At 43.6% G+C, this 26774-nt stretch overlaps 1 protein-coding gene and 1 pseudogene across 1 annotated transcript in view; one reads left to right on the top strand and one right to left on the bottom strand.

Annotated features, from left to right (window-relative positions):
• The first annotated feature begins 10028 nt into the window (after positions 1 to 10028).
• sned1 (sushi, nidogen and EGF-like domains 1) overlaps positions 10029 to 26774 on the top strand; it is an 87361-nt gene continuing 70615 nt past the window's right edge. Inside the window, exon 1 of the mRNA XM_055646033.1 lies at positions 10029 to 10303. Within this exon, the coding sequence (XP_055502008.1) occupies positions 10043 to 10303 (261 nt within the window). The 5' untranslated portion in view covers positions 10029 to 10042. The remainder of the gene's footprint in view (positions 10304 to 26774) is intronic.
• Positions 15933 to 17104, bottom strand: LOC129703507 (60S ribosomal protein L37-like; annotated as a pseudogene).

Below are 26774 nucleotides of genomic sequence, written 5' to 3'. Positions count from 1 at the left end.
CATTGAATCTATATTACTAAAAATAAGATCTTGACCACTTCCTGTTTTACTGTTTCGTGATTTTAGAGAAAACGCTGCCACTTACGGCTGTGATTTTTGGCCATTTTACTCAGAGTCCCCCTCCGCTGTGCAGGACAAGAGGATTTTTCCCATTGATGAAAAATAAAAGAGTTATTAATGTTTAAAAAATTGAGATTCTCTCTGCTGCCCCTGCTGGTGGTAGGGGGGAAGGACTATAAAACCCAGAATTGTTGTGCCTCACTGAGTCCCTGCAAGATGGAGGAAGCAAGAGGGCATGTCTCTCTGAGCTGTGAATAACACTGAACACATGCCTACTCAAATGTGAGTGCCCTTAATGTGGTTTGAAAAAGAAAATACAGTTGCTTTGAACTGCTGCACTGCAAATGCTTGTTGGTGGGGGAGGGGGGGGTTGCTTTGAACTGCTGCACTGTAAATGGACTGTTGGTATGGGGGGGGTGCTTTGAACTGCTGCGCTGTAAATTGTTGTTGGTATGGGGGTTGCTTTGAACTGCTGCACTGCAAATTGTTGTTGGTGGAAACTTGACAACTTCCTGTTTGCACTATATATTGATTTTAGATAAAACGCTACTATTTATGGCTCTCATTTTTGGCCATCTAACTCAGTCCCCCTCTGCTCATCAGGTACAGAGAATTCTTCCCATCAATGAAAAATAAAAATGTTATTAGTGTTTAAAAAAATGTTGAGAATCTCTCTCCTGTCAATCACACCATGAAGGCCATGCCCTTTCCAGTGGAAGAGAGGAGGGATTATAAAACCCAGAGGTGTGGGTGTGGCTCAGTCTCTCCAAGATGGGGGAGCGAGAGGTCACGACTGTCTGAGCTGTGAATCAACTGAACAGACTGAATGTCTACTTAAAAGTGAGTGTGGTTTTTATGTGGTGTTTTATGTAGGTTTCACCCTGCTTGACATTGTATGAAACTGCATTTGAATGTGGTGGCCTTGCACCCTGAACAAAATGGTATGAAACTGCATTTGAATTTGGTGGCCTTGCACCCTGCTTGAAGTGGCATGAAACTGCATTTGAATTTGGTGGCCTTGCACCCTGCTTGAAGTGGTATGAAACTGCACTTCAATTTGGTTGTCTTGCATCCTGCTTGAAGTGGTATGAAACTGCACTTCAATTTGGTTGTCTTGCATCCTGCTTGAAGTGGCATGAAACTGCACTTGAATTTGGTGGCCTTGCACCCTAGTTGAAGTAGTCGGAAAAGGCACTTGAATTTGGTGGCCTTGCACCCTGCTTGAAGTGGTATGAAACTGCACTTCGATTTGGTTGTCTTGCATCCTGCTTGAAGTGGCATGAAACTGCACTTGAATTTGGTGGCCTTGCACCCTGCTTGAAATGGTCGGAAATTGCATTTGAATTTGGTGGCTTGAAATGGGATTTCAAAGAATAGCCATGAGTCAAATGCTAGCCCACCAGCCGTGAGTGAGTTGCCAGCACATCAGACTTGAGTGACTGAGCTGCCACCCCAAGAATCCATTTTGCCCACAATGTCCATACTAGCCCTCTGGAAACCAGTCCCTTCAGCCCACAATACCCATACTAGCCCTCCAGAAAGCTCGCCCTCCCCCCCGCCACTGGCCACCAATATTGGAATTGGTGGAGAGGTGGAATATTGCATTGGGACACCAGCCCTCCGTTGTCCCACTTAGTCTAGTTCTAGAAAAACCTGCCCACCATCCCCCACCCCCCCCCCCCCCCCCCCCCCCCCCCTCGTCCTGCTCATTTCAGTGCCCTACCCTGGTGCTCACCTATTTCTCCCACTTACCCGCCCCCACTCCCTTTCCCTTTTTTTTTCCATCCCCTTCCACCGATATCACTCCCTCTGGCTTTACATTTCACTCCTGTCCTTGTCTGACACTCTTTTGCCTCATTGTTATCTCTAACATTTGTCCATTCATCTGCCGATCAAACATATCTGCACCTAACACTTGCCAGGCTTTGTCCTGCCCACATCTCTTTTCCAGCTTTCTCCTCCTGACTAAAATCAGTGAAGAAGGCTCCTGGTCCAAAACGTCACCAATTAATGTCCTCAACAGATGCCGCCTGACCTACTGGGTTACTCCAGTACATTGTGTTTTATATTTGTAAAGATGTATCTGCAGTTTCTTGTGCCTTTAGTTAATTCAAAATTGTTTTCAAATCCTGGATTGGACCTCCTTGGCTGTTATGTTTCAGCCACTGCAGCACTGAAACAGATTGCTTTTGAAATATACTCCACACTTGGATAAAGTTATCATCATATGTGAACTGAAAAAACAACATTTATCATTGTTCATACGTTCACATGATAGGAGCAGAATTAGGCCATTCGGCCCATCAAGTCTACTCTGCCATTCAATCACGGCGGATCTATTTTTCCCTCTTAACCTCAATTCTCCTGCCTTCTCCCCATAACCCCAGACGCTGTGAACCCTGTCCAGGCAAGGCAACATTTAACATCATTCTACCCATCAACAAGAAAGGGTTAAATAAATACTAACAGTGAAGCTCTGTGCTTCACGTCAGTGAAAAAACCTTGGCCATTCAGCATTCTGGATTTGATAGCCATTAAATTCAATTACAGTTAATCTGGAATTTAACGTGTGACTTGGCTCCAAGACCTTTAACAAAAGCCGACATTTGAAACTTTCAGAAAGGTTTTGAGGGAGATAGTTCTCAATTTCTTCTTCAATTCCTGTGGAGGCTCATTTTCAATACCAAGGACGGTGAACCATTCAGGAAAGAGTGACTGGTAACAACAATGTTTAAGAGGTTCACTGCAGTGCTTGGACAAAAGCTCTTACCATCAGGAATACCTGCGTTCTCAGATGCAGACATCTTTTCTTGTGGCTGGCTTAAAGTTAACAAGCTCGGCATGGCAGATGCATTCCAGGACTTGCAATGCTAAGTACTGCACCTCTTCTCTCCTGCTGTCTCCAGATAAAGAGGGAAGGTTGAGGGTGGTGGTGGTGGTAGTTGGAGGAGTGGGAGGTGGGGGGTGGAGGGGAGATGCGTTGGTCTTATGGGGTGAATTCCTGACTACCAGCCATAAAGAAATTCACTAAAAATGCTTTTGTAGTGACCCAGTCCCTGTGCCTCTCTGCTGTGTGTAATTAGAATCTGATGCTCCTGAAACACCATCTGTCTCCACAACAATTTTTTAAGAAGAAAACTTTCATTTATCTCGTTCTGTCATAATGAAAACCCTGGAAAATAGCTGCTTGATTACCCAAATAACCTCTGCTCACAATGGAATGCAGATCGAATAGGCAGTGTCAAATTATGCTTGAGATCGCTCAGAAATAAAAAAGAATGCAAGCACTGGAAATATGAAATAAATGCCTTGGGATACTTTACTGCATTACCATGTAAATGCAATTAATTATTGTCACAATTACCTCAACACATCTGCTAATCCCTCACCTTGTCACTCTTCTTCCAGTGCCCTATAGTTACTGACTTTATATCCATTGGTATTAATCTAGCTCCCCCACACTGTCACTCAGTAACCCTGCTCCAGCAGTGTGTATTATTGTTGTATCGCTGCTAATGTTAATCCAACTCCCACACACTGTCGCTCCCAAGATCAGTATCTTCCCCGAGTCAGCACTAATTGCAGCAATAACTTTCGGCTGGCTGGTAATTCTTTGCTTACAGTTTCTGAGTTCGCTCAGCTGTTGTGATGCTTTATTTACATTATGGGATGTACGCTCAGAGTTATGCTTAACGCAGGTTATTAAACAAAACGCCTTGCCTCTTTCAAACTTCTTTGAAAATCGGATAACCTTAAAGGAAAGCAAGGGTTTACTAATAAAGGAATAATCGGAGAAGGGAGAGAGTGTTAAACCTACTGGGAAACTTGACAAGGAGAAGGACAATTGGGCTGAAGGGTTTTGATGACAAACTGTTAATATTCAAGTGCTTTGCAATCAATGCTCGTACTTTTCATTCCACTGGGCTCTTTGTGTCTAGTTTAAGCATGTTGTTCAGCATGTGGCTGCCAGAGATTGTGAAATCGTATTAAAATGCAGATTGTTGATGCTTCCAAGGTTCAGCATTACCTCCAGTTCCGGTCTCCGATGCAACCACAGTTTTTATCACCGCTCCCCCTTCCACCACTGCTGGTCATGGTTTTTGGCCGCCCTGGCCCTAAGATCTGTAATTCCTTCCTTAACTGCCTCTGCCTCTGTCTCTTTCAATTCCTTAAAATATGGATCCACAAATAAGGTATTAATTACCAGTTCTAATTTTGCCTTAACTGGCATGGTGCCAAAATAAATTTGCTCAGGCTGGTTTGAAACATGCTTTAGTTACCTGTGTCCTTCAACAGATGGCATTGCCTGGAATCCTACGTGGATTGAAAGAGGGGAGGGGAGAGGGGTGGAGAATAAGGCTTTTATATATACAGTACAAATTAGAAACTGGGGCTAATATTAGAGGGTGTATTATTATATATGATGGAAATAATATATAAATATGGGAATGTTAATATAGTTGTCCTTGATGTGAACTCAGTTGATGCCATCCCTTAGCAACACATGTAAACTTTCTGGTATTCCTGATTGCCATGAAGACTGTATCCAAACTCAAAATTAACAAGGCATTAACCTGGGAGCAGATAGCACCACTACTGAAATCCTAAAACTTGACTACCGCGAAGTTCAGTCACAAATCCACAGACTCATTGTTCAGATCTTGAAAGGGGAGGCTATTCAGGGAATCTTAGACATGCTGTAGTGGTGACCATCTTAAGAAGACTGTGGTAACTACAAAATGTCTGTGTGCCACAGGGTGATCATCGCCAGAGGTTTTCACAGTTGTCTCCTTCCAGCAGCCAAAGAGCCTGCTTCCTGAATCACAGCATGGATTCTGTACATCCACAGTCAAGAGATTATAATCTTCACTGCATGGCAACTCCAAGAAAGCATCAGCTAATATACATGTGTTGTTTCCCAGTATCCCCATAGCCTTTGACTCCAGCCTTTGGAGGGATTGTGCAACACATTCATCAATTCTGGCTGCCTACAGAAACTCCATTTAATACTTGTTCCATGACATCAGGCTGAAGTATTAGCCAATGTGTCAACCATTGAATTAAACTGTGAAAACCAGCAACACAGCAGTGTCGTTGCCCTGACATAATTCTCAATCTTCCTTGCTGCAATATTGTATCTCACCTCCAACAAACTGCCCATGCGAGTGGACTCTAGAACCAAGATCACCCAAATCTCAATTATTGAGCTGCAATATTCAGATGAAAATTGTATTTGTGCATGCCTCAAACTCCAAGTCACTACCAACCCTTTCATCAATGCCCACAAGACAGACACAAAGTGCTGGAGTAACTCAGTGAGTTCGGCAGCATTTCTGGAGAAAAGGGATGGGTGACACTTTGGTTTGGGTTCTCCCAAAGATAAATGTGCTCTGCCTACTTGCCCCTGCTGCACCCTTCTGGCCTCCAACAATAATTGTCCTGGAAAATCCTGCACTACTTGACTCTGCTACACTTCACCACTTAAACCACCTCTCAGTGAAGGCACATGTAAGTGATGACAGTTACCACTGCCTTCAGTGCACCAGCACTACCTGTGGCTGATTGAAGAAACGTGCTTTAGGTAATCAAGACCTTACAAACCTTATGGTCTGTGTGGATCTGAGACCTGGGCAGCCCATTTTAAGGCACTGGAAAAGCATCATCAATGCTATTTCTGCAGAAGCCTACAAAATCACTGGAAGGACAAATAGACACATGGTTGGTGTCCTCTCCCAGGCCAACATCAACAGCAATAAGGCCCAAATTACTCTCATGCAACTATTCCAGACAGGGCACATTACTCAGATGTCTGACACCAGACCATTGATACACTATTCTGAGCTCTATCAGGGGAAGAGGTCACTTTAGTGGACAGTGGAGCCGATTTTAGGTTGTGTTCAAAGCTTCTTTGAAGAAATGCAACTTCCCCACTAAATTCAGGGTTTATCCAGCCCATGATTACTGAACATGGAATAGGAACATTAGGTTTTCACACAGGGAACCCATGCATGAGTGGCAGAGCCAGCGATCCAGCTCACAAACTGCCCACCCTTTCAACAGCCACCTCGTAAGAGACTGCAGTTCCCTTATTAGCCTCATGAGAAAGCAGGTCATCCTCCATGCTAACGGACAGTCTAAGAAAAAGAGCTAACAAAATTGACACCAATTACAAATATGCTGGTGAGAAGACGTTGTTTTGACCTACAATGCAATCTCTTGAAAGGCACAGGTTTAATAATAACTTTCAAAAGTGAAGAAGCACATGCAATGGGGAAGTATCCAGTGCAATAGTGAAAGGGTGAATTCACAGTCAGTCCAGGCACAATGGGTTAAGCAGTCGTGGTCAATGCTGCATGATTTAATGAAAACAATGGTCTTGATATATTTGTATGGCCTCAAATTTACACCATCTCTGAACCTTACATTTTAATGCACTCTCAGAATGTAGTGGAGTTTTCACACCCGCTGGTATTCAGTTCCAATGGCTTTGAAATGTAGTTTAAGACTTTTGAATGGCAAAGATAATTTTAATTGAAAACTTCAGAAAAATCATTGACTTACTTCATGTACAGCCCTTTGTGATTCTTTAGATTTTTCATTCATTGTTGGGCTATGTGTTGAAGAACCCTCAAGGCCCCAGCTCAAGCAGAATGCGCAAAGTGCTGTGCTTCTGTGCTGCGATTCCATTAATAAGTGAAGCAGCATTGACAGAGCACAAAGTCAAGAAATGTTGATTGGTTGGCCGTGAGCTTGGGAAAGGAGAATTCGACAAAAGAAAGAGGTAGAGATGAAGGAGAGTGGTGTTTCTCATGAGCTTCAGGTTTAAAACTAACACAGAGTAAGTAGAAAGCTCACACTCCGGTTTATCAATAATAAAGAGGGGAAAGAAAGGCTCCAAAGAAAAAAAAGCTGGAGGTGAATGAAGAACAGTCTACAACGTGATCTCTATTTTCTTGATTCTTTCCAGAACTGCAAAAAGGCTTAAACGATACTGGATTTATAAGGCTGCAAGTGATTATGAGAAAAAGTGGAGCAGAAATATGATACAAGCATATTAAACATGGTTGCAAATTCACAATTAACCATACAGGGTTATGGGTTCACAGTAATAAATATGTCTCAGGGAATGATGATTTTAACAGTGCATTGAGTTAAGAGTGTTTTTTAATCTCTAGGCTACATGAAGTATTAATAGTAATGGGCAGAACATGGGAAGACAGATAATTTTTCAGTGACGTTCATGATATGGAGTGGATATGGAGAGTGCAGTGGCACTAACATCTGTGGTGATGAAGTGCTTTGAGAGGTTGGTTATGGTGTATATCTACTCCTACCTCGACAAGAACCTCGACCCACTACAGTTTGCATGCCATCACAACAGGTCAATGGAGGATACAATTTCACTGGCTCTCCACGCCGCATTGGACCACTTGGACAATAAAAACACTTTTGTTTATAGAAATCAGGCTTTTGTTTATAGAATACAGCTCGGCGTTTAATACCATCATCCCTTCCAAGTTGTTTACCAGGCTACTTTTTAATTGGATATATATTGGTTCCCTCAACATAAATCTGTAAAAATATGTAATCTCATACTTTGGTTCAGATCTCACTACTCTCCAAACTTTTGGACAAATTATATGATTGGTTTGAAAAGGGTGAAAAAAGCATTTGAAATGTGTTATCTATGAAGCTGGCAAGAATATATTTGAGGTCAAAAGACATTTTAAGGTTAAGGATGCCATTCGGTAATGGAACAGGTACTATCCATTAATCAAAACCTAGAGTGAATGACAAGAAAGCCCTTGACAGAACACTAATGTGAGACCATCTTCAGTGCATGGACAATGATTCAAGAAGCAGCTCATTGTGAACATCCTGTGAACAGTAAAACAGTCAGTCTGAAGAAGGGTTTTGGCCCGAAACGTCACCTATTTCCTTCGCTCCATAGATGCTGCTGCACCCGCTGAGTTTCTCCAGCATTTTTGTGTACCTTCGATCTTCCAGCATCTGCAGTTCCTTCTTGAACACAGTAAAATGCTGGCATTACCTCTCCAAAGGACAGACGCAATGTACACCGGTTGTGACTGCTCTGGAAGTTCATTGAAACAGATTGATACATTTCTGGATATGAAAGGAATTGGTATAGAGCAGGAAAATGGCATTGAGATAGAAGATTAGCCATGATGCCGATCAATGGTAGAGAAGGCTTATTAGAGGGCTAAATGACCGACTCTTGTTCTTGTTTCATACAATCTTATTTTGTTTATTTCCAGTACAATGAGGCACAACAAGACGCATTGTATCTAACACCCGCTTGTGAGAACTGTGAGAACACGCTTGCTGAAACTATTTGTCTGGGCAATTTGCGAATGAGCTTCCATCAATTTATATGTTTAAGAAGGAACTGCGGATGCTGGAAAAATCGAAAGTAGACAAAAAATGTACAATTCACGGGGACATGCCAATTTCCCGGACCCTTTACTCTCTATCTAACCTGCGCTCACCGCTGACCTGAAATAAATAACAGAAAATGCTGCAAACACGCAGACGGTCGTGCGGGGTTCTGACAGAGAGAAACCGGGTCGGGTGATCCGAAGAGTCACCCATCCAGCCTGGTTCGCCAGATATGCTGCTGGGCCCGCTGAGTTCGCCCTGCATATTTGTGTATTTCATTGGTAAACCAGCATCTGCCGTTTCATGTTTCCACAAAGAGTTGCCGTTCCCGATCTTAGTCGCTTCGCCAGAACCGTCCTAAAAATCACGTTTCAAATAAGGCAGAAAGAACAATCTTCATGATCATGATGTACCCAGTCTGAAGAAAGGTCCAACCCCGAAACATCGCCTTCCCCTTCCTTCCGCAGGTGCTGCCTGACCCACTGAGTTAGTTACTTCAGCACTTTGTGTTTAACCCAGTATGTTCGTGTTGGCCGGACAGTGCAGAATTTGGGGATTGATTGCCCCGTTTGGAATACGTCCGCTCCCCGTGACTTTAACAAATAAAATCAAACAAAACTGCGCCTTAACTTTGGGAACGATTACTCTTGTTGATAAAGCACGAATCTACATAGAAACAAGAGACAATGCTGAACCGGTTAGTCAGCAGCTGCGGAAAGAGAAACAGTTGATGATTGAGGTCCGGAAATCTCCGTCAGAACTGGGAGCGAGAAAGCATTTGATTGTCTTAAGCTGCGGCATTGAGCGTGGAGTTAAATATGTTTTGATGTGCACTCGCTCTCTCTCTCTATATATATATATATATATATATATAAATATATATATATATATATATTTCTCTCCCACTCTCTGTGGACTGGCTGTGGGATGATTTGAGCCGGACGTTTTAAGGTAACCTCCGACACGAAGCGCTGGAGTAACTCATAGAAACATAGAAACATAGGTGCCATTCGGCCCTTCGAACCAACACTGCCATTGAATATGATCATGGCTGATCATCTAAAATTAGTACCCCGTTCCTGCTTCTGCCACATATCCCTTGATTCATTTAGCCAGAAGAGCTCAATCTAACTCCCTCTTGAAAACACGGCGGGTCAGGCAGCATCTCATGAGAACATGGATAGGTGATGTTTCGGGTTGGGACCCAGAAGGGTACCGATTCGGCCGGGGTGTCACCTATCCATGTTCTCCAGAGGTGCTGCCTGAACTGAAATGTGTTCTCCAGCGATGCTACCCGACCCGCTGAGTTACTCCACCAACACTCTGTGACTTTTTGTGAGAACCGGCAGAGTAGCAGTTCCTTGTTTCTACAAGCCGGGCTGTCGTGTTTGCTAAATTCAACTTTAAGAAAATCTTATTCTCGTTCTAGGAGTAAAAAGTTGGTGAAGTTCAGCCTAGGCTGGAGCTGATTGGGCGGGTGGGTAGCGGCCTCTGCTTGTTGACTGGGCGAGGCGTTGCGGGCCGGCCCGGGTGTGTGTTTGATTGGTGTGGGTTGGGCGAGGGGGCGGAGAGTGAAGCAGCCACAATGTGGACACCGGGACCGCTGCGGACTGACTCTCACACACCGTGCAGGTGCCCCGGCCTGAGACTGATGGAGCTATTGCCCGCCGCCACATTGCTGGCGCTGCTGGGAGGAATATGCTGCTCGGTGCCGCTCGGCGACTTCTACCCGTTCGGGCTGGAGAACGGCGACTCGGTCAACGGCAAAGTGGACGATGGAGGTTCCGGGCTCCTGGAGATCTCGCACAGCTTCCCCTTCTTCGGGGAGAGGCACTCCGGGCTTTACGTGAGTCGCATCAACTCCCCTCTCGCTGCACCGAACCGCTTTCCTTTGGTTGGGGAGTCCTGGGACGATCACTGCTTCCTCCCGCTCCCACCCGACCTGTCAACCCAAGGCTACTCTCCAGGTAGATAGACGCCCTTCCAGTAGATGCCACGGCAGTCCCCTCCACCTCCGCTCACCCCTGCATCCCGGCGACGCTGTCGCTTGACCTCCCTCTTCCTCCAGGTCCTTGTTCCTTGGGGGGCGCACGGTGTGGTGAGCACTCTGCTTGCTACTTACTGCAAATCTACCCAACTCTCCATTCTCGTGAGTCTGAAGAAGGGTCTCCATCGAAACGCCGCCTGTCCATTTACCTCCACAGATGCTGCCTGACCCACTGAGTTCCCCCAGCGCTTTGTTTTTACATTCATTTCCATTGCCTCCGCACTTGGAGTCGGTCAGAGACTGAACTTTTTACCCGTTCGTTAGTTTACACTCGGTTTGTTTCAATGCGCTCCGGTTACCCTTGACCACAGGGCATGTACCAGGGACCGACAATTTCACTGCACCGACTACATGACCATTCGTTATCCGCCGGCTGTAACTTAATATCCCATTGTTCAGCCAAGACTTTCCGCTGCCCACTTGCACACGCTTCATTCTTTGCAGCTTATTGCAACTGCAACCACTGTCAATTATTATACAACGTGTGCGCTCTGCTTACTTATTACACGAGCAACGCCTGGCGAGTTAATAATCACACATTGCCCGTTATTTTGTAGGGAACATTTTCCGTGGCCATTAATACACACGGAACACTCTCAATTATGATCCGCCGGCTTATAAAAGACTACGTGCAGATCCAGCATTGTGTATTGGATGCTCTGACGCCCGGAATCACAGGGCGCTCCAGTGCTGATCATTGTAAACTGGTCACCACATCCAGTGTAATACTTTGGCAGTTTACTGTCCTGGATGATGTGTGTACTGGGCATTTCAAGTGCCGACCATTTGTATCGATGTAGACCATCTGCCCACGGTTATAGTGGGAGTGTACTATCCCATCCTCATGCACTAGACTCTCTGCCAGTTTTGATTAGCATGATGCCATCCATGCCTGCACATGATACACATCAGGGAGAGCAGTGTTCCCAGCAACAGGTGCTCTGCCAGTTATCATTGTACACCCAGCACTCTTCCACCTCGGGTATTGTCCATCAAGAGCTCTTGCCTTATTATTATTAAACCATATTGTCTACCACTCTGTACCACACCTGCTAATTGCTATTAAATAGATACTGAGGAGGGCTGAGGTGGGCGATTTCCTGGAATGTATACCGATGGGTTTTTTAAACCAATATGTAGAAGAACCAACTAGAGGACAGGCCATACTAGACTGGGTATTGTGTAATGAAGAAGGATTAGTCAGCGATCTTGTTGTGCAAAGCCCCTTAGGCAACTGTGACTTGTGGCGGAATTCTGCATTAGGATGGAAAGTGGCACGGTGAATTCGGAGACTAGGGTTCTGAACTTAAAGAAAGAGGACTTTGAAGGTATGAGACGGGAATTGGCTAGGATAGAGTTGGCAAATTATACATAAAGGTTGATGGTGGAGATGCAATGGCAAAGATTTAAAGACTGCAAGGATGAACTACCAAAATTTCCTGGCTGGCGAAAAAGTGCAGCATAGGTTTACCAAGTTAATTCGTGGGATGGCGGGACTGACATATGATGAAAGAATGGGTCGACTGGGCTTGTATTCATTGGAATTTAGAAGGATGAGAGGGATTCTTATAGAATAGAAACATGTAAAATTCTTAAAGGATTGGACAGGCAAGATGCAGGAATAATGTACTCGATGTTGGGTGAGTCCAGAACCGGGGGGGTCACAGTTTAAGAATAGACCATTTAGGATTGAGATGAGGAAACATTTCTTCACCCAGAGAATTGTGAATATGTGGAATCTTCTGCTGCAGAAGGCAGTGGAGGCCAATTCACTGGATGTTTTCAAGAGAGAGTTAGATTTAGCTGTTAAGGCTAAAGGAATCAAGAGATATAGGGGAAAAAGCAGGTACTAATTGTAGATGATCAGCCACGATCATATTGAATGGCTGTGGAGGCTCGAAGGGCCGAATGGCCTACTCCACCTATTTTTCTATGTTTCTACTCCAATGACCACTATTGGACACTGTTTGCCATTAACTGCTTTATGCACATTCATTGTCGTATACTGAATAACTTACCGGCTCGCAGCTATACACTTAGGAAGGAACTGCAGATGTTGGTTTACACCAAAGACAAAATGCTGGAGCAACTCAATGGGTCAGGCAGCATCTCTGGAGGAAAGGAATAGGTAATGTTTCAGGTTGAGACTGATCTGGACTGGATATGTTGGATCTGCAGGAGGGTCCCAAACTGAAACATCAGCTGTTCCTTTTCTCCAGAGATGCTGCATAACCCCCTGAGTTACTCCAGCATGTTGTGCCTATATTCACAGTTGTATGCTGTTTGATTATATATTGTAACTTTCACCTGACTGCTGTTATATGCAGGGAGATTGACCTAGCCTTTCTTCTCACAAATGAAATTGATTATAATCTCTATCTCTCCACTGGGATTGCAGGGATTCTGATCATAATTTTGCATGGATCTCTCGATGTTCAATGTTAATCATTGTCGCTCAAATACGTATGAATAAAATCAAACCAAGAGCTCACAAAAAGTGTTATCAACATCACCCTCACTCATCCACTTCAGATCTTGTGGAACATACGTGGTGAAGTAGACAAATAGGAAAAGTAACAAGAAGCCAGTAAGCGAGAAGAGAGATAGGGGGCATGGAACAAAGTCTGGCAGACGTCACCTATCCATGTTCTCCAGATATGCTGCCTAAGTTACTCCAACACTTGGTGTCCTTTTCTGGTGAGTGATAGGTGGATACAGGTGATTATCATGGGGGGGGGGGGGGGGGGGGGGGGGTGATTGGCAGATAGTTGACACAAAGGCTAGAGGTGAATAGATAAAACTATGAGATAAGATAAAGATAGAAATATAAGAATGAGATGAGATCTGTAAGCTAGAGTGCTATTACATGTAAATAGATTTATTTATTGAAATCATATTCTATGTTGCTCTTCCAGGGAGATGCTAACTGCATTTCGTTGTCTCTGTACTGTACACTGACAATGACAATTAAAGTTGAATCTGAATCTGAATCTGATCTATTGATTGAGACATTGGAAGTGGGAATACCTGTTTTAACTAGCATAGATACAAGAGCCCAAATGGTCTCCATTTGTATACAGTTTTAAAAGAATACTTCAGCGTACTGTCACCTGTGTATTCCAGGGGCCTATATCATTGCATTTCATATACTTACTTGTCATTATTATCCACTGGACACTCTATCACCACCTACCAGGCGTTGTACAAATATCATTCTTCAGGTGAACTTCCCTGATTATTATTATAAAATTGCATCTGTCAGCACCCAGTATTATACAATGGGGACTCCATTGTGTTACTTAGTGCACCGTTTACTGTAGCTGCTGACACCAGACATTCCAAGTAATGGCCAGTTCAGATTTATCCAAACGTAATGACTTAAACATTTCCATGCTTGAGTTGAACATCACCATTAATATAATCATCTTAGGCATACTACAGACAGGGGCAATGTCTTACAACAATTAAACATGCAGAAAATGCTGGAAGTCCACACCAGGTATACAGTTTTGGTCTCTCTACCTAAAAAAAGGATATACATGTATAGAGGACGTAGGACAAAGATTTACTGGAACAGTTTCAGTACTGGCAGGCAATTCCACTTGATCAGACATGGACATTGTGTAATACAGTTAATGTTATTCAACATGGGATGACTTACCTACTCATTACTAGAAAAAAGTCACTTGTTGCATACTGAACAGTCGTCCTTTTATTTTCTGAGTGCACTTTCTGTTCATTGTATACCAGGTGTCATGGCCACTTGATCCAATTCTCTGATTTACATGATCTTAAGCCACCTGAGAGTCCATAAAAACAACAGAACATAAACCACCATCCTCGACCTCGAGGGATAGCCATGACGACGATTATTAAACCTTGGGTATTAGACCATGTTTAATATTCTGTATGCACTGACTTTTCATTATTCTTGTTCCCTACACATTGGTTACTTTACGCTGGATATATCTATTTTCAAATACCATAATGTATAGCTGCTTTTTAGTGACCACTAGGCAATCTACCTTGCCAGTGTTAGAAAATTGATAAACTGCCTGGTTATTGTTGATCATTGGCAAATCCACCAGCTGCTTTAACTTATCTAACCATTGTTCATTTCTTGGCAAGCCACCCGGCCGTTATGAAGAAGGGTCTCGCCCTGAAACGCCTCCCATTCTTTCTCTCCAGAGATGCTGCCTGTCCTGCTGAGTTACTCCAGCTTTTTGTTTATCGTCGGCCACTATTATACATCGGTTAAGGTATTTTTGACTATTGTTGGTAATTTTCCAAACTACCTGATCTTTGTGCTCATTGAGCGAGAGTTATCTATCCACTATAAAACATTGCATGGTCTATCTCCACATTGTTATTTGAAGGTATTTGCCCCTGTGTTACAGCAGTTCAGGTAACCGACATCCACCATTACGGAATTCACAAATCACTATCACAAAATCTAAGGTATGGAGTAAAAATGTGTTCTCTGGGAGCTTATGTAAATAAAACCAAATAAATAAACTAAAAATCTATTTTTTTGATGCTTGCGCAGGTGACGTGGTTTTGCGTTACAGAAAATCGCGATCAAGGAGGTTTACTAGGAACACAACACCTATCATAAGGTTTGGCTGTCTACAATGCCTCCTAACCAGTTAATTATACTTTATACATCATAATATCTATCTAAAGGCACACTGCAATCTGCTAGGATCTTCATCTGCTCTTTGTATGCACTGCCCATTTGCTTGTCCATTATTTTACCCTTTACACTTTATACACTGGTAACATCACATTGTCATATATTGATCATACATGGCAATCTATTATTGTACAATGGATATGCAAAACAGCTCTTTGTTAGACACTAGACATCACATTGGTGCTTGCTATACCCTGTGTCCTCTGACTGTCATTTTGTTTTACCTCTGGGTTCTCTATATACATCAGTACTGTAGTTACTTTTAACATACATTATAATTTGAATGATGTAACATGTACTCTGTATCAGTAACACTTATCTACATAATTGCCTGAGTAAAGCAGTGGGCTGGAATGGTCTCTGAGAGAAACAAGCTAACTAATTCATTAAAAATCTGTCTCTAAAGATAGAAGACAATTATACAATCTCTGGACCTAAAGCAAATGATAGTTAAGTACAGATGGTTACAACACAAAACACAACAAAAGTAGTAAAGAATGCTTTTGAAATGACCAAATGTTCTAAGGTGCTAACTGAAAGACGCAATGTGTGATCATAAGATCATCTTGGTATAAAACACAAACCAAAGTGGCCATCAGTTAGGGTCAATGTTATGAATGGATTAGAATTAGTGGCTAAGGACAAAGCTAATGGCTTTGTTCCCACTTATGGTCACTCAGAACCTGACGTTGGACATACGAATGGGAAGTCAGAGGCAGTGAAGAAGACAACAGTGCTGGTGAGATAGAATTGGACATCAGTGGTATGTGTGAGGTTGATGTGCTTATGATATAATCTGGGACAATATGCAAATGGTAATTGCATTTGACTTACTAAACAAGTGGAAGGCTGTATCAGGGGATGGCTTTACATGAGCATACATGTTTCTGCTTGCTTATCTAAGATAGATAAATAATTCACACTGCCATGTGTGTGATAGTTCTTGACTCTTATTAAACAATGGTGTTTCCACTGAGAGTTTCAATGATGCACCATGGAAAATATCCCCCCAGTTGATTCTATTTTGATCTGCCTTTGCCTCTTCTATTTTATTTTAATTTCATTTTTCAGGATCAGGGTAAGGCTGGCAAAGCCACATTTATCTTTCCATTTTTAATCCTCCTTGAGAAGGTGGCAATGAGCTGCCATCTTGAGCCACTGCAGTCCTTCCGGCAAAGCTACAGCCAGAGTACTGCTGGGGAGTACAGGCCAGGGCTTAGACGCAGTGCCGTTGGAAGAGCGGAAACGACATTAGTGTGTGACTTGGAAGGGAATCTGCAGGTGGTGATGTTCATGTGCGCTTGCTAGGGAGATGTGGATTAGATGAGCAGGCATAGTGCATTTGTAGGTACATGTTGCAGACACAATGTGTTGGCAGTAGAGAGACTGAATGTTTAAGGGTGGGTGAGGTACCAAATCAATAAGGCAAATTTGTCCTTTTTTTTAAAAACTTTCCAAACGATAGCTTTATTCGTTACATTGGTACACCAACAGTTTATGCAGTGCTGGAAGAAGCCATTGCCGCGTGTCTGGCCTTTGGGATGGTGCCTTCACAGAATCCATTCCTGAACCTCCGAAACACCACCTTCAGGTGCCTCAGCGACCTGTGCCTGTTGTGTTTCTCCTTTTGGCTTTTGCACTCCAGTTATACTTTCTCTTTCTCTTGGCAGGGTTGGCACATTTACCACAGGTGGATTTCTGCAGGTGACATGCTTTAGCTCCACACCACCGGCAAAGAGTGTGAGTCTTGTTCCACCTCTTACCAAATGACGATGTTCCCTTTGTCATTTTCACAACGCCTTCATGGTGTCGAGCTACTTGAGAATTGTTTGAGCTGTACTCATGCGGGCAACCACAATCACAAGTATTTAATCACACTCCTGACGTGCCTTGTAGATGATAGAAAGGAATTTGGTGATGCGTAAGTTCACCTGCACCTCTTCCAACCTCGTCTACTGCATTCGACACCCGCGATGTAACCTCCTCTACATTGGTGGCTGTTTCGTGAAGCATCTGGATGTAGTCCATATGGCTGTTTTCAGCTTCCGGTTGTATGTTACTTGAACCCTCCTTCCTAAACCCACTTTAGCATTTCTGCCTTCTTCATTTTTATGGAATGGCCAAATGCAAATTGGAAGAACAAATAATATTCCACTTGGGTAGATTACTTCCCAATGGTATCAACACAATATTTCCACCTGAGGTGTTTTCCTCTCCTGTTCACCTAGTTTTCTTCCGCCTTAATTCACTTCTTCCTTTCTCTCTTCCTCACCTGGTTCCATCTGTTTCTAATCCCCAGCACAATGATTCTGCCTACGCTGTCATCCACTCTCATTCTCCCACCTGGCTGCTTATGCCCTTCGTGTCCATCCCATCATGTTCCACATCACCTACCAACCTCTAATTCCCTCCACCCACACCCCTTAAAACACTATATACTGGTAATGTTTGCCTTCACAGATGCTGCTTGACCAACTGAGTTTTTCCAGTGATTTTTTTTTTTTATTCATCCAGATTCCAGCATCTTTCTTTTTGTCTTCTATGAATTCACTCGATGTGTTAGTCTCCATACCATTACAGTCTTGACTTGGGCAATAATGCAAGGTCATTTCTTTAAGATAATTTGGTTCCCACCTGCTCACCTTTACTCTGCAGGAATTACTCCCTGGCCCTGCCATTTTCTTACTCTAACATGTTTCAACGAAGGTTTGCAACTTCGCTTTTCAAATTCTTTTTGCTGCTATTATATCAGGCATGGTGAAAAGTATTATAGTACATTTGTAGTATTGTGCAAATTATGGATTCTTTACCTAGAAAATGGGGTTAGGAGGCATGCAAGTAAGCGTAGTTCAGTTCTTAAACCTGGTCAGTATGGACGAGTTGGGCCAAATGGCCTGATTCTATGCTGTATGACTAAATGATATAGATACCACAGAGTAAGTCGAGCAAAGATGCACCACACTGGTTGTTCTGATTGTGGGTTCATCTTACAAAGCGAGATTGAGTAAGTTATCTGTTCTCCCAGAGTTTAGACGAACGAGAGGCAACCTCATTGAAAGCATATAAGATTCTTAGAAATCTGGGCAGGTTAGCTATGGTGGGAATGTTTTTCTTGGCTGAGGAATATAAAACAGAGAATTACAGTCTCAAAATAAGGGGTAGGCCATTTAGGAATGAAGTGAGGAGACCGTTCAACATGTGGTTAATCTCCGGAATTCCCTACTCCAGAAATATGCAGAGATCAGAGTCACTGCCTGCATTCATAACTCGGATTGATAGATTCTATATATTATAAGGAAAATGAATTAGGGCAAGAGAATTATGTTAACATAGACAATTAGTCATGATCTCATTGAATGTTGAAGCATGGTCAAAGTGCTGAATGGTCACCGGTTCTTAGCTTCAATACTTCTTACCATGATCACATTGAATGGCGGTGCTGGCTCGAAGGGCCGAATGGCCTGCTCCTGCACCTACTGTCTATTACCTTAGACATCCCTTTACTTGGGAGAGCGAGTTAATATAAACGTTGGGGATCTCTTTCATAGCTGCAGAGAACAGCATTAATCCTGCTAATTATAATATCATATTGATACCTAATTTATGTTCTATTCATTATTCCCCTGCATCCCCTCCTTAAACAGTTTTCCACTGCAGGCTGCCTTGGTCAAGGATGTCCTCAATCAGATGCTGCCCTTGCCCTCTCAGCAACATTGCCATCCAGGGTCTAATGGAACCAACTTCTAAGCTTCTCTTTTACCCCCTGGTAAATGTACCCCTAACAGTTATTCACTCCCCTTTGGACCAGAACTTTTTGAGAACAGTGTACAGCAAATCAATAGGGTCTTCAGCCCACTATGTCAGTGTTGATCATGATGCCAATGCAATCTAATCTCATCTGCCTATGCGTTGTCTCTAGCCTTCCATTCCCTGCCTGTTTATGTGCCCCTCTAAATAACTCTTGAGTGTTGGTATCATTTCTGCTTCTACTACCTCCCCAGGCAACACATTCCAGGCACCTAATAGTGTAAAAAAAAACATGCCTTTTGGATCTATATTACAGTAGTTAAACAGTTTTTTCTTCCAATCTGTTTAACCATGGAATGAAGCAGTGGCCCTATTAAAGTGCTCTCAACATCACTCTTTTGCAGAAAATGTTTATTAAATTTATTCTCACTTGCTACTGAGCAGGTTGCTCTGAACATGGTGACATCTTCAGTGAGTGCTGGACAGTATATCTTTCCCTTCCACCCACTGCAGTCAGTTCATGGAGCTGACACTAAAACTGGTGGAACTGAATAATGTCCTACGTGATCGTGCAAACATCCTCACTCTTCTCAGTTTATTGAGACAGTTGATGACATGGGGGTGGTGAGACTGTGAGGTTGTTGGGGGGATATGGTATTCTTATTTATTTGATTGCAGCAAGAAAATCGTTTGCATTAATTTTGCATTCTTGCACCTCTCACATCTGTTAAAATATATCCTTTCCCCACACATTTCACACTAATATACTGCCTCTCAGTAACATCATCTATATGTACACCTGTGAAGTTCGGTAGATCATTATATTAAAGGCACTATGTAATGCCAATATATTGTCAAGTGGTCTCCTTTAGCTGAATGTGAAAAATATACATCTTCTAGATGTGTTGGGACGCATCCTCAGTGATGTGATCTGGGGTCATCTGGTGTTTCGGGTCTCACAACATCAGACACCCTCACGCAGGCCACCCAGCCGGGGTTGATCAGGCCCCGACTTGCATCCCAGCAGCAACCGCCCATGGATCAGCCATCCTAATAACTACTCTGCAGGGGTTGGGAGATTCTAGTGCGTGGAGAGACTGGGCTCTGTGGGGTGAGTCCTGGTCGGGCACCTCCTGCGTTTCACCAGGTTCAAGGCCTGTGCGCTGCAGCTCTTTCTCCTCTTTGATGATTGTTAAAATTCCACCTTTGAGTTTTGATGCTTGCTATTGATCTATTGATTTTGTGTTGTAGACAATAGGTGTAGGAGTAGGCCATTTGGCCCTTCGAGCCAGCACCGCCATTCAGTGTGATCATGGGTGATCATCCACAATCAGTCCCCCGTTCCTGCCTTCTCCCCATATCCCTTGACTCCGCTATCTTTAAGAGCTCTAACTCTCTCCTGAAAGCATCCAGAGAACCGGCCTTCACCGCCCTCTGAGGCAGAGAATTCCACAGCTCACAACTCTATCTGTGAAAAAGTATTTCCTCATCTCCGTTCTAAATGGCTTGCCCCTTATTCTTAAACTGTGCCCCCTGGTTCTGGACTCCCACAACATCGGGAACAGGTTTCCTGCCTCTGGCGTGTCCAAACCCTTAATAATCGCACATGTTTCTATAAGATACGCTCTCATCCTTCTAAATTCCAGAGTATATAAGTCCATGATAATTCTATCAACATATGACAGTCCTGCCATCTCGGGAATTAACCTTCTGAACCAGATTTATCCATATTAAACTGCATCTACCATGCATCTGCCCACTCACCCAACCTGTCCAAGCCACCCTGCATCCTCCTCACAGTTCACACTGCCACCCAGTTTTGTGTCATCTACTAATTTGCTAATGTTACTTTTAATTCCTTCATCTAAATCATTAATATATATTGTAAATAGCTGCAGTCCCAGCACCGAGCCTTGCGGTACCCCACTAGTCACTGCCTGCCATTCTGAAAAAGGCCCTTTAATCCCCACTCATTGTTTCCTGCCTGCCAACCAATTTTCTATCCATGTCAGCACCCTACACCAATACCATGTGCTCTAATTTTGCACACTAATCTTCAATGTGGGACCTTATCAAAGGGTTTCTGAAAGTCCAGGTACACTACATCCACTGGCTCTCCCTTGTTCATTGTCCTAGTTACAACCTCAAAAAATTCCAGAAGATTAGTCAAGCATGATTTCCCCTTCGTAAATCCATACAGACTCAGACCGATCCTGCTACTGCTATCCACATGTGCTGTTATTTCATCTTTTACAATTGCCTCCAGCATCTTTCCCACCACCGATGTCAGGCTAACTGGTCTATGATTCCCTGTTTTCTCTCTCTTGCCTTTCTTATAAAGTGGGATAACATTAGCTACCCTCCAATCCACAGGGACTGCTCCTGGATCTATAGAACATTGGAAAATGATCATCAATGCGTCCAGGATTTCTAGAGCCATTTCCTTAAGTGCCCTGGGATGTAGACCATCAGGCCCTAGGGATTTATCAGCCTTCAGTCCCATCAGTCTACCCAGCTCCATTTCCTGCCTAATGTGAATTTCCTTCAGTTCCTCTATCACCCTAGATCCTCTGGCCATTAGTACATCAGGGAGATTGTTTGTGTCCTCCTCAGTGATGATGGATCCAAAGTACCTGTTCAACTCGTCTGCCATTTTCTTGTTCCCCATAATAAATTTGCCCTTTAAAAATTGCTATTGCCATTGCTTCTGTCTCCATTTTTGCTGGCCGGCCAGTCAACTGGTGGCCATTGCCTCAATGTATTGGTTAGATCAAAAGGCAATGAAGTGGCAACAGTATATTTCCAGGTCAGCAAGGTACCCAATTTGGATGCAGCCTGCTTGACAGTGGGGGCTGTTGCTCTGGGAGGTCTTGTCACTTTTATTTCATAGCATTGGCTAGTTCCCCAGTAGTTTAGGATTGTGAGGTAATGAACAAGTGGATTAATATATTCTGGATGGATTTGAGCTCCTTGTGTTTTAATTTTAATTGCACTCTCATACCTGTGTATTCTAGGTGATGGAAAGGCTTTGAAATGACAGGATGTAAATAACCTATTGCTGGATTGTCATCTCTGACCTGCGCTTAAAGCTATGTCAAAATAATCCCACATCCTAAGATGTTGGTGGTGGTCATTTCTAGAATAGTAATGTTTTTGAATGTCCAAGGAGAACGTTTAATCTCTGACGATGGATGGAGATGGCTCTTGTATGGTTATCTCGCTTTCTCACTCATTCACCCACCGTCATAGCCGTCCTACTTACAAACACTCACAAGCAGCAGCAGTATCTCGAAGGATACTCCCATTTCCATTTCCATTCATACCCCATTCTGGTTGGCCTCAGGATGTACATCAATTCTATCCATACTGGGTAAAGAGTAACTATCGCCTATTCGTTGACGTTTCCCAACCTTTGCAGTTCCAATCACAGGAAGAATGGCCCTGTGAAGATCAATTTGCCAAAGTCCCTTTTGATGCATTATTTACCGTCGTCAGGAAGTCACCTTGCTTGCCTTGCATTCACTTTGTGGGAACAGTTCCTCTATATAAATGATGGGGAAATTCCGTAATGACACACTGTCTTATGAGCAGTCAGCATCAGAGTGCAGTCAGCAGAACCAGTGTGTACATCTGCGGGCACCTTTGGACGTCTGCATGCTCACACTGGAGGTATGGGATTTTCTCTCCGTGTTATCGAGTAATGCCAGTGGATGCTGGCAGCTTCGCCGCGGTTTCCCTGAAAATCTGCCGGGTGGCTGCTGCAGTTCCTGGCTGGCAGCTGGAATTCGGGGAACCTAAGTTGATATAGTGTCTGCGGCACTGGCTGTGGTTTGGAGCAAGACTGCTGCAGGCAGCACCGCAGGGCTGGGGAGATGCACTGCCCATTCCAGCCATGCATCCTACCCCACCGACTATGAACAACCTCAGCAGTAGGTTTTCAGAAAGGTGGAAATCCTCATCTGTAAAATTAAATTAGTAATTACAGAAGGTAGAACATAGCATCTGAAACAAAGGAATAGCTGACGACGTGGGTTGAGATCCTTCTTCAGACTGAGTCTGAAAAAAGTCTCGACCCACAATGTCACCTGCTCCTTTTCTCCAGCGATGCTGTGTGACCCACTGAGTTACTCCAGTTTTTTGTGTCTATCTGCAGTTTAAACCTGCATCTGCAGGTCCTTCCTGCACATACATTTGAAGCTGGCTTCAAACCTTGCAGTGAATCTAATCTGATGTGAAATTGCCACAAGTATGGGACCAGAGCATCCGCACCCACAAAATATAGAACTATTGACAGCCACATTTACCGCCTTGGAAAATGTTGGTAAGCCTGGATCCACTTATAGTAGGCTTGGATGCCAGACGTTTATTCGAAAGTAGCAACACAATAACAGGAACTTACTGTTTTCCATAGTGTTCCAATTTGCTTGAAGAATGAGGTTTGCTAATGAAATGTCTAATTTTTTTTTGAACTGGTTACTTCTGCAAATGCCCATAGAATGCCATTGCTACCTTTGGCAAACTGTTTCCAGCAATCAAAGTACGTGCAACAAATCAGAATGTATCCACTTTGCCAGTATCGGAATTGGGACATTGTGCAGCATTTTGATGTAAAGACACCTGTTGCTTAACCTTTCATTCCTCAAATACATAACTCAATTAGCACTGTCCTTGCTCAAACATAAAGCTGATAACACGTAAAACCTCGGGCTGTCTCCTCCCCTCCCTCAGCCCTCGGGCTCCTCCTCCTTTTTCTTTTCTTCTCTCACCCCACCCCCCCCACCACCTATCAGTCTGAAGAAGGGTTTCGGCCCGAAACGTTGCCTATTTCCTTTGCTCCATAGATGCTGTTGCACCCGCTGAGTTTCTCCAAGATTTTTGTTTATCATAAAATTGATGATGTTTGATGTTTTATGCTTGGGTAAGGACAGTGCTAATTGAGTTATGTATTTGAGGAATTAAAGGTTAAGCAACAGGTGTCTTTACATCAAAATGCTGCACAAAGTCCCAATTCTGATTGCCAGACATCCATAGAAACAGAAGGCTATTTAAAACAGTGAGTCGGCAAGTTACGGTTTTAAAGACAAGTGTGTGCAGGGTTACTGTTGGAGTTCGACCAGCTAAAACCACATAGCGTCTTGGCTCAGATCACTGGAAAGCCTCTCACTCCTAGCTCACCCTAGCTTCAATGTCACATTGGCCTGCAGGGTTACCTGGAATCAAGAGGAAGAAATAGCAGCCTTCAGTGACAGGTCGACCCGTTCAGGTCCAACTAATGTTTGATCAGGGTATCACATTACGGATTCTACCACATACAGTTGGCATGCATCCAATATTCCACTGCTGATTTAATCCTGTAACTTACCCAGACCTCAAAAAAACTCAGTACATCCTAGCTTACCCACAACTAGAGTGCACTTTCCTGCACCAGAGGAAAGGAAGATGGCAGAGGGTGTTGATGTAAATGAAAACTATCCTGGAACTCTAAGCAAAAAACAGATAATGCTGAAAACACTCAACAGGTCAGGCTGAATCTATGGTGAGAAACAGAGTTTTCCTATCCGCAGATGCTGCCTAATTTTCTGAGTATTTCCATCATCAATATTTATTTGAGATTTTATTGTTATCAATTGGATTAAAAATGAACACTTTGAAGATAGGTTAGTTAAATTCAGCGAGGAGGGACAATGGTGGATGGGGTGTAGCAGAATATATTTCTGTTGAAGTTGGTACTAGCAGGATTTTATTTGACTACTTTTGCTGATGGAAGTTTTGGTTTTTCTCATACATTGCAGGAAATGTAAAAATAATCCAAAACTTCCTTCAAAATAGAAGTGGCTGTGACAGATTGCTAGGCTGCATTAAAATGTGAACAATCAAAATCTTTCCTTGTTTTGTTACATTTGGAGTGTCGTACGAGGCAAAGTTGGCTTTTGTTGCCATTTTCTTTGAAGCTATTAGAGTCCATTCACGAAAGATGCCTTGTACCGTGCTGTTGCTTTTCACTGTGCCCTAGTCCTGTGCAGGTTGAAGGATAATTGCTGATATCACTGTGGGAATCTTATTTTACAGTTGGTCGTTTTTTATCTACACTTCTAATAATAATAATAATAATAAATTTTATTTATGAGCGCCTTTCAAGAGTCTCAAGGACACCTTACAAATATTTAGCAGGTAAAGGAAAAACATGTAAGGGGAATGAAATAAATAGTAGAGACATGACTAGTACACAAAGTAAATACAGAATTCAATACAAAACACAGTATGAGGCAATTAATGCACAGAGGAAAAGGGACGGCACGTGGGGCTAAGGATAGGCAGAGGTGAAGAGATGGGTCTTGAGGCGGGACTGGAAGATGGTGAGGGACACGGAATTGCAGATCAGTTGGGGGAGGGAGTTCCAGAGCCTGGGAGCTGCCCTGGAGAAGGCTCTGTCCCCAAAACTGCAGAGGATGGACTTGTGGATGGAGAGGAGACCGGCTGATGTGGATCTGAGGGACCATGAGGGTTGGTAGGGGGAGAGGAGGTCAGTGAGATATGGGGGGGCCAGATGGTGGAGGGCTTTGTAGGTGAGGATCAGGATTTTGTAGGTGATCCGGTGGGAGATGGGAAGCCAGTGAAGTTGTTTGAGGACTGGAGTGATGTGATGCCAGGATTTGGTGTGGGTGATGAGTCGGGCGGCTGCGTTCTGGACCTGTTGGAGTCTGTTGATGTAGGTGGAGCTGATGCCAAGGAGAAGTGAGTTGCAATAGTCCAGTCGGGAGGAGATGAAGGTATGGATGAGTCTTTCAGCAGCGGGAGGTGTGAGAGAGGGTCTGAGTTTGGCGATGTTGCGGAAATGAAAGAAGGAGGTTTTAATGACATGGCGGATGTGAGGCTCAAGGGAGAGGGTGGAATCAAAGATCATGCCAAGGTTGCGGGCCTGGGGAGACAGTGGTGCCGTCGATGGTGAGAGTGGCTTTGGGGCCTATGAGGAGGAATTCTGGCAAGTTATTTATCTTGAGCACACTTGAGCAGATGCTGGAGCGAATCTAGGTTTGAGCTGTTTACTACGAAGTCTCCCAAGGGATTTCCAACTCTTATATTCAACTGTCTGATGGGCCATTGGTGAAAGGCCAGGGAAATGCAGTCAGTTCCAGGTTTGAGCCCTTTCTACAGAACAGCTGGTTCCGAGAGTGCACTGAGAGGTGGCCAGCACGTGCAGGGATCACTTTACTGCAGCCAACAATCATTAAAAACACTCTGGACACATGCAAATCCCCATTTACGTTCACTAAGTCCCTGTTACTGGTATCGATATATGGGGATAGGGATATGGACTTCCTGTGGATTAAAAAAACACATTGACGCTAGTAAGGCCGCAGGCAATGACAATAAGGCTGCAATCACTCACTCTGAGTCAAACATTTATTTCCACAGAGTCAAACCCTCTGTGGAAATAATAACTTCTATGCATGTTTCCACTGGTCAAAGCATCCAAGCAGCCTGGACTCTTGCTCTAGCTAGAAGCATTCCCACATTCCAGACCACCAGTGTTCCCAACCCCAATCCTCGTTGCACGGCGACTGTTGATACTTCACGACTTTGCCAGCGTAAGATATCAATTGCAGTCCATCTCATGGCCACCAAGATTCACTGAATACAACCACTGGAGTGGGCTGTGGTGTAGCACGCTATATTTACTGCAGCTGTCAGTAACGCATGACTGACCTCACTGGTACACGATCCACGGATGATAAGTCAACGGATAACAGGACTTTGTGAACTGTATTCATTTAATGAATGCCCCCAGAATTTAAATTCCTACACCTCTAGTTATATGCAACCACCCCT

Source organism: Leucoraja erinacea, chromosome 14 (assembly GCF_028641065.1).
Source record: "Leucoraja erinacea ecotype New England chromosome 14, Leri_hhj_1, whole genome shotgun sequence".
NCBI classification, from domain to species: Eukaryota; Metazoa; Chordata; class Chondrichthyes; order Rajiformes; family Rajidae; genus Leucoraja; species Leucoraja erinaceus.
Note: the sequence above shows the minus strand (reverse complement) of the source record. Positions and strands in the feature narration are given on the sequence as shown.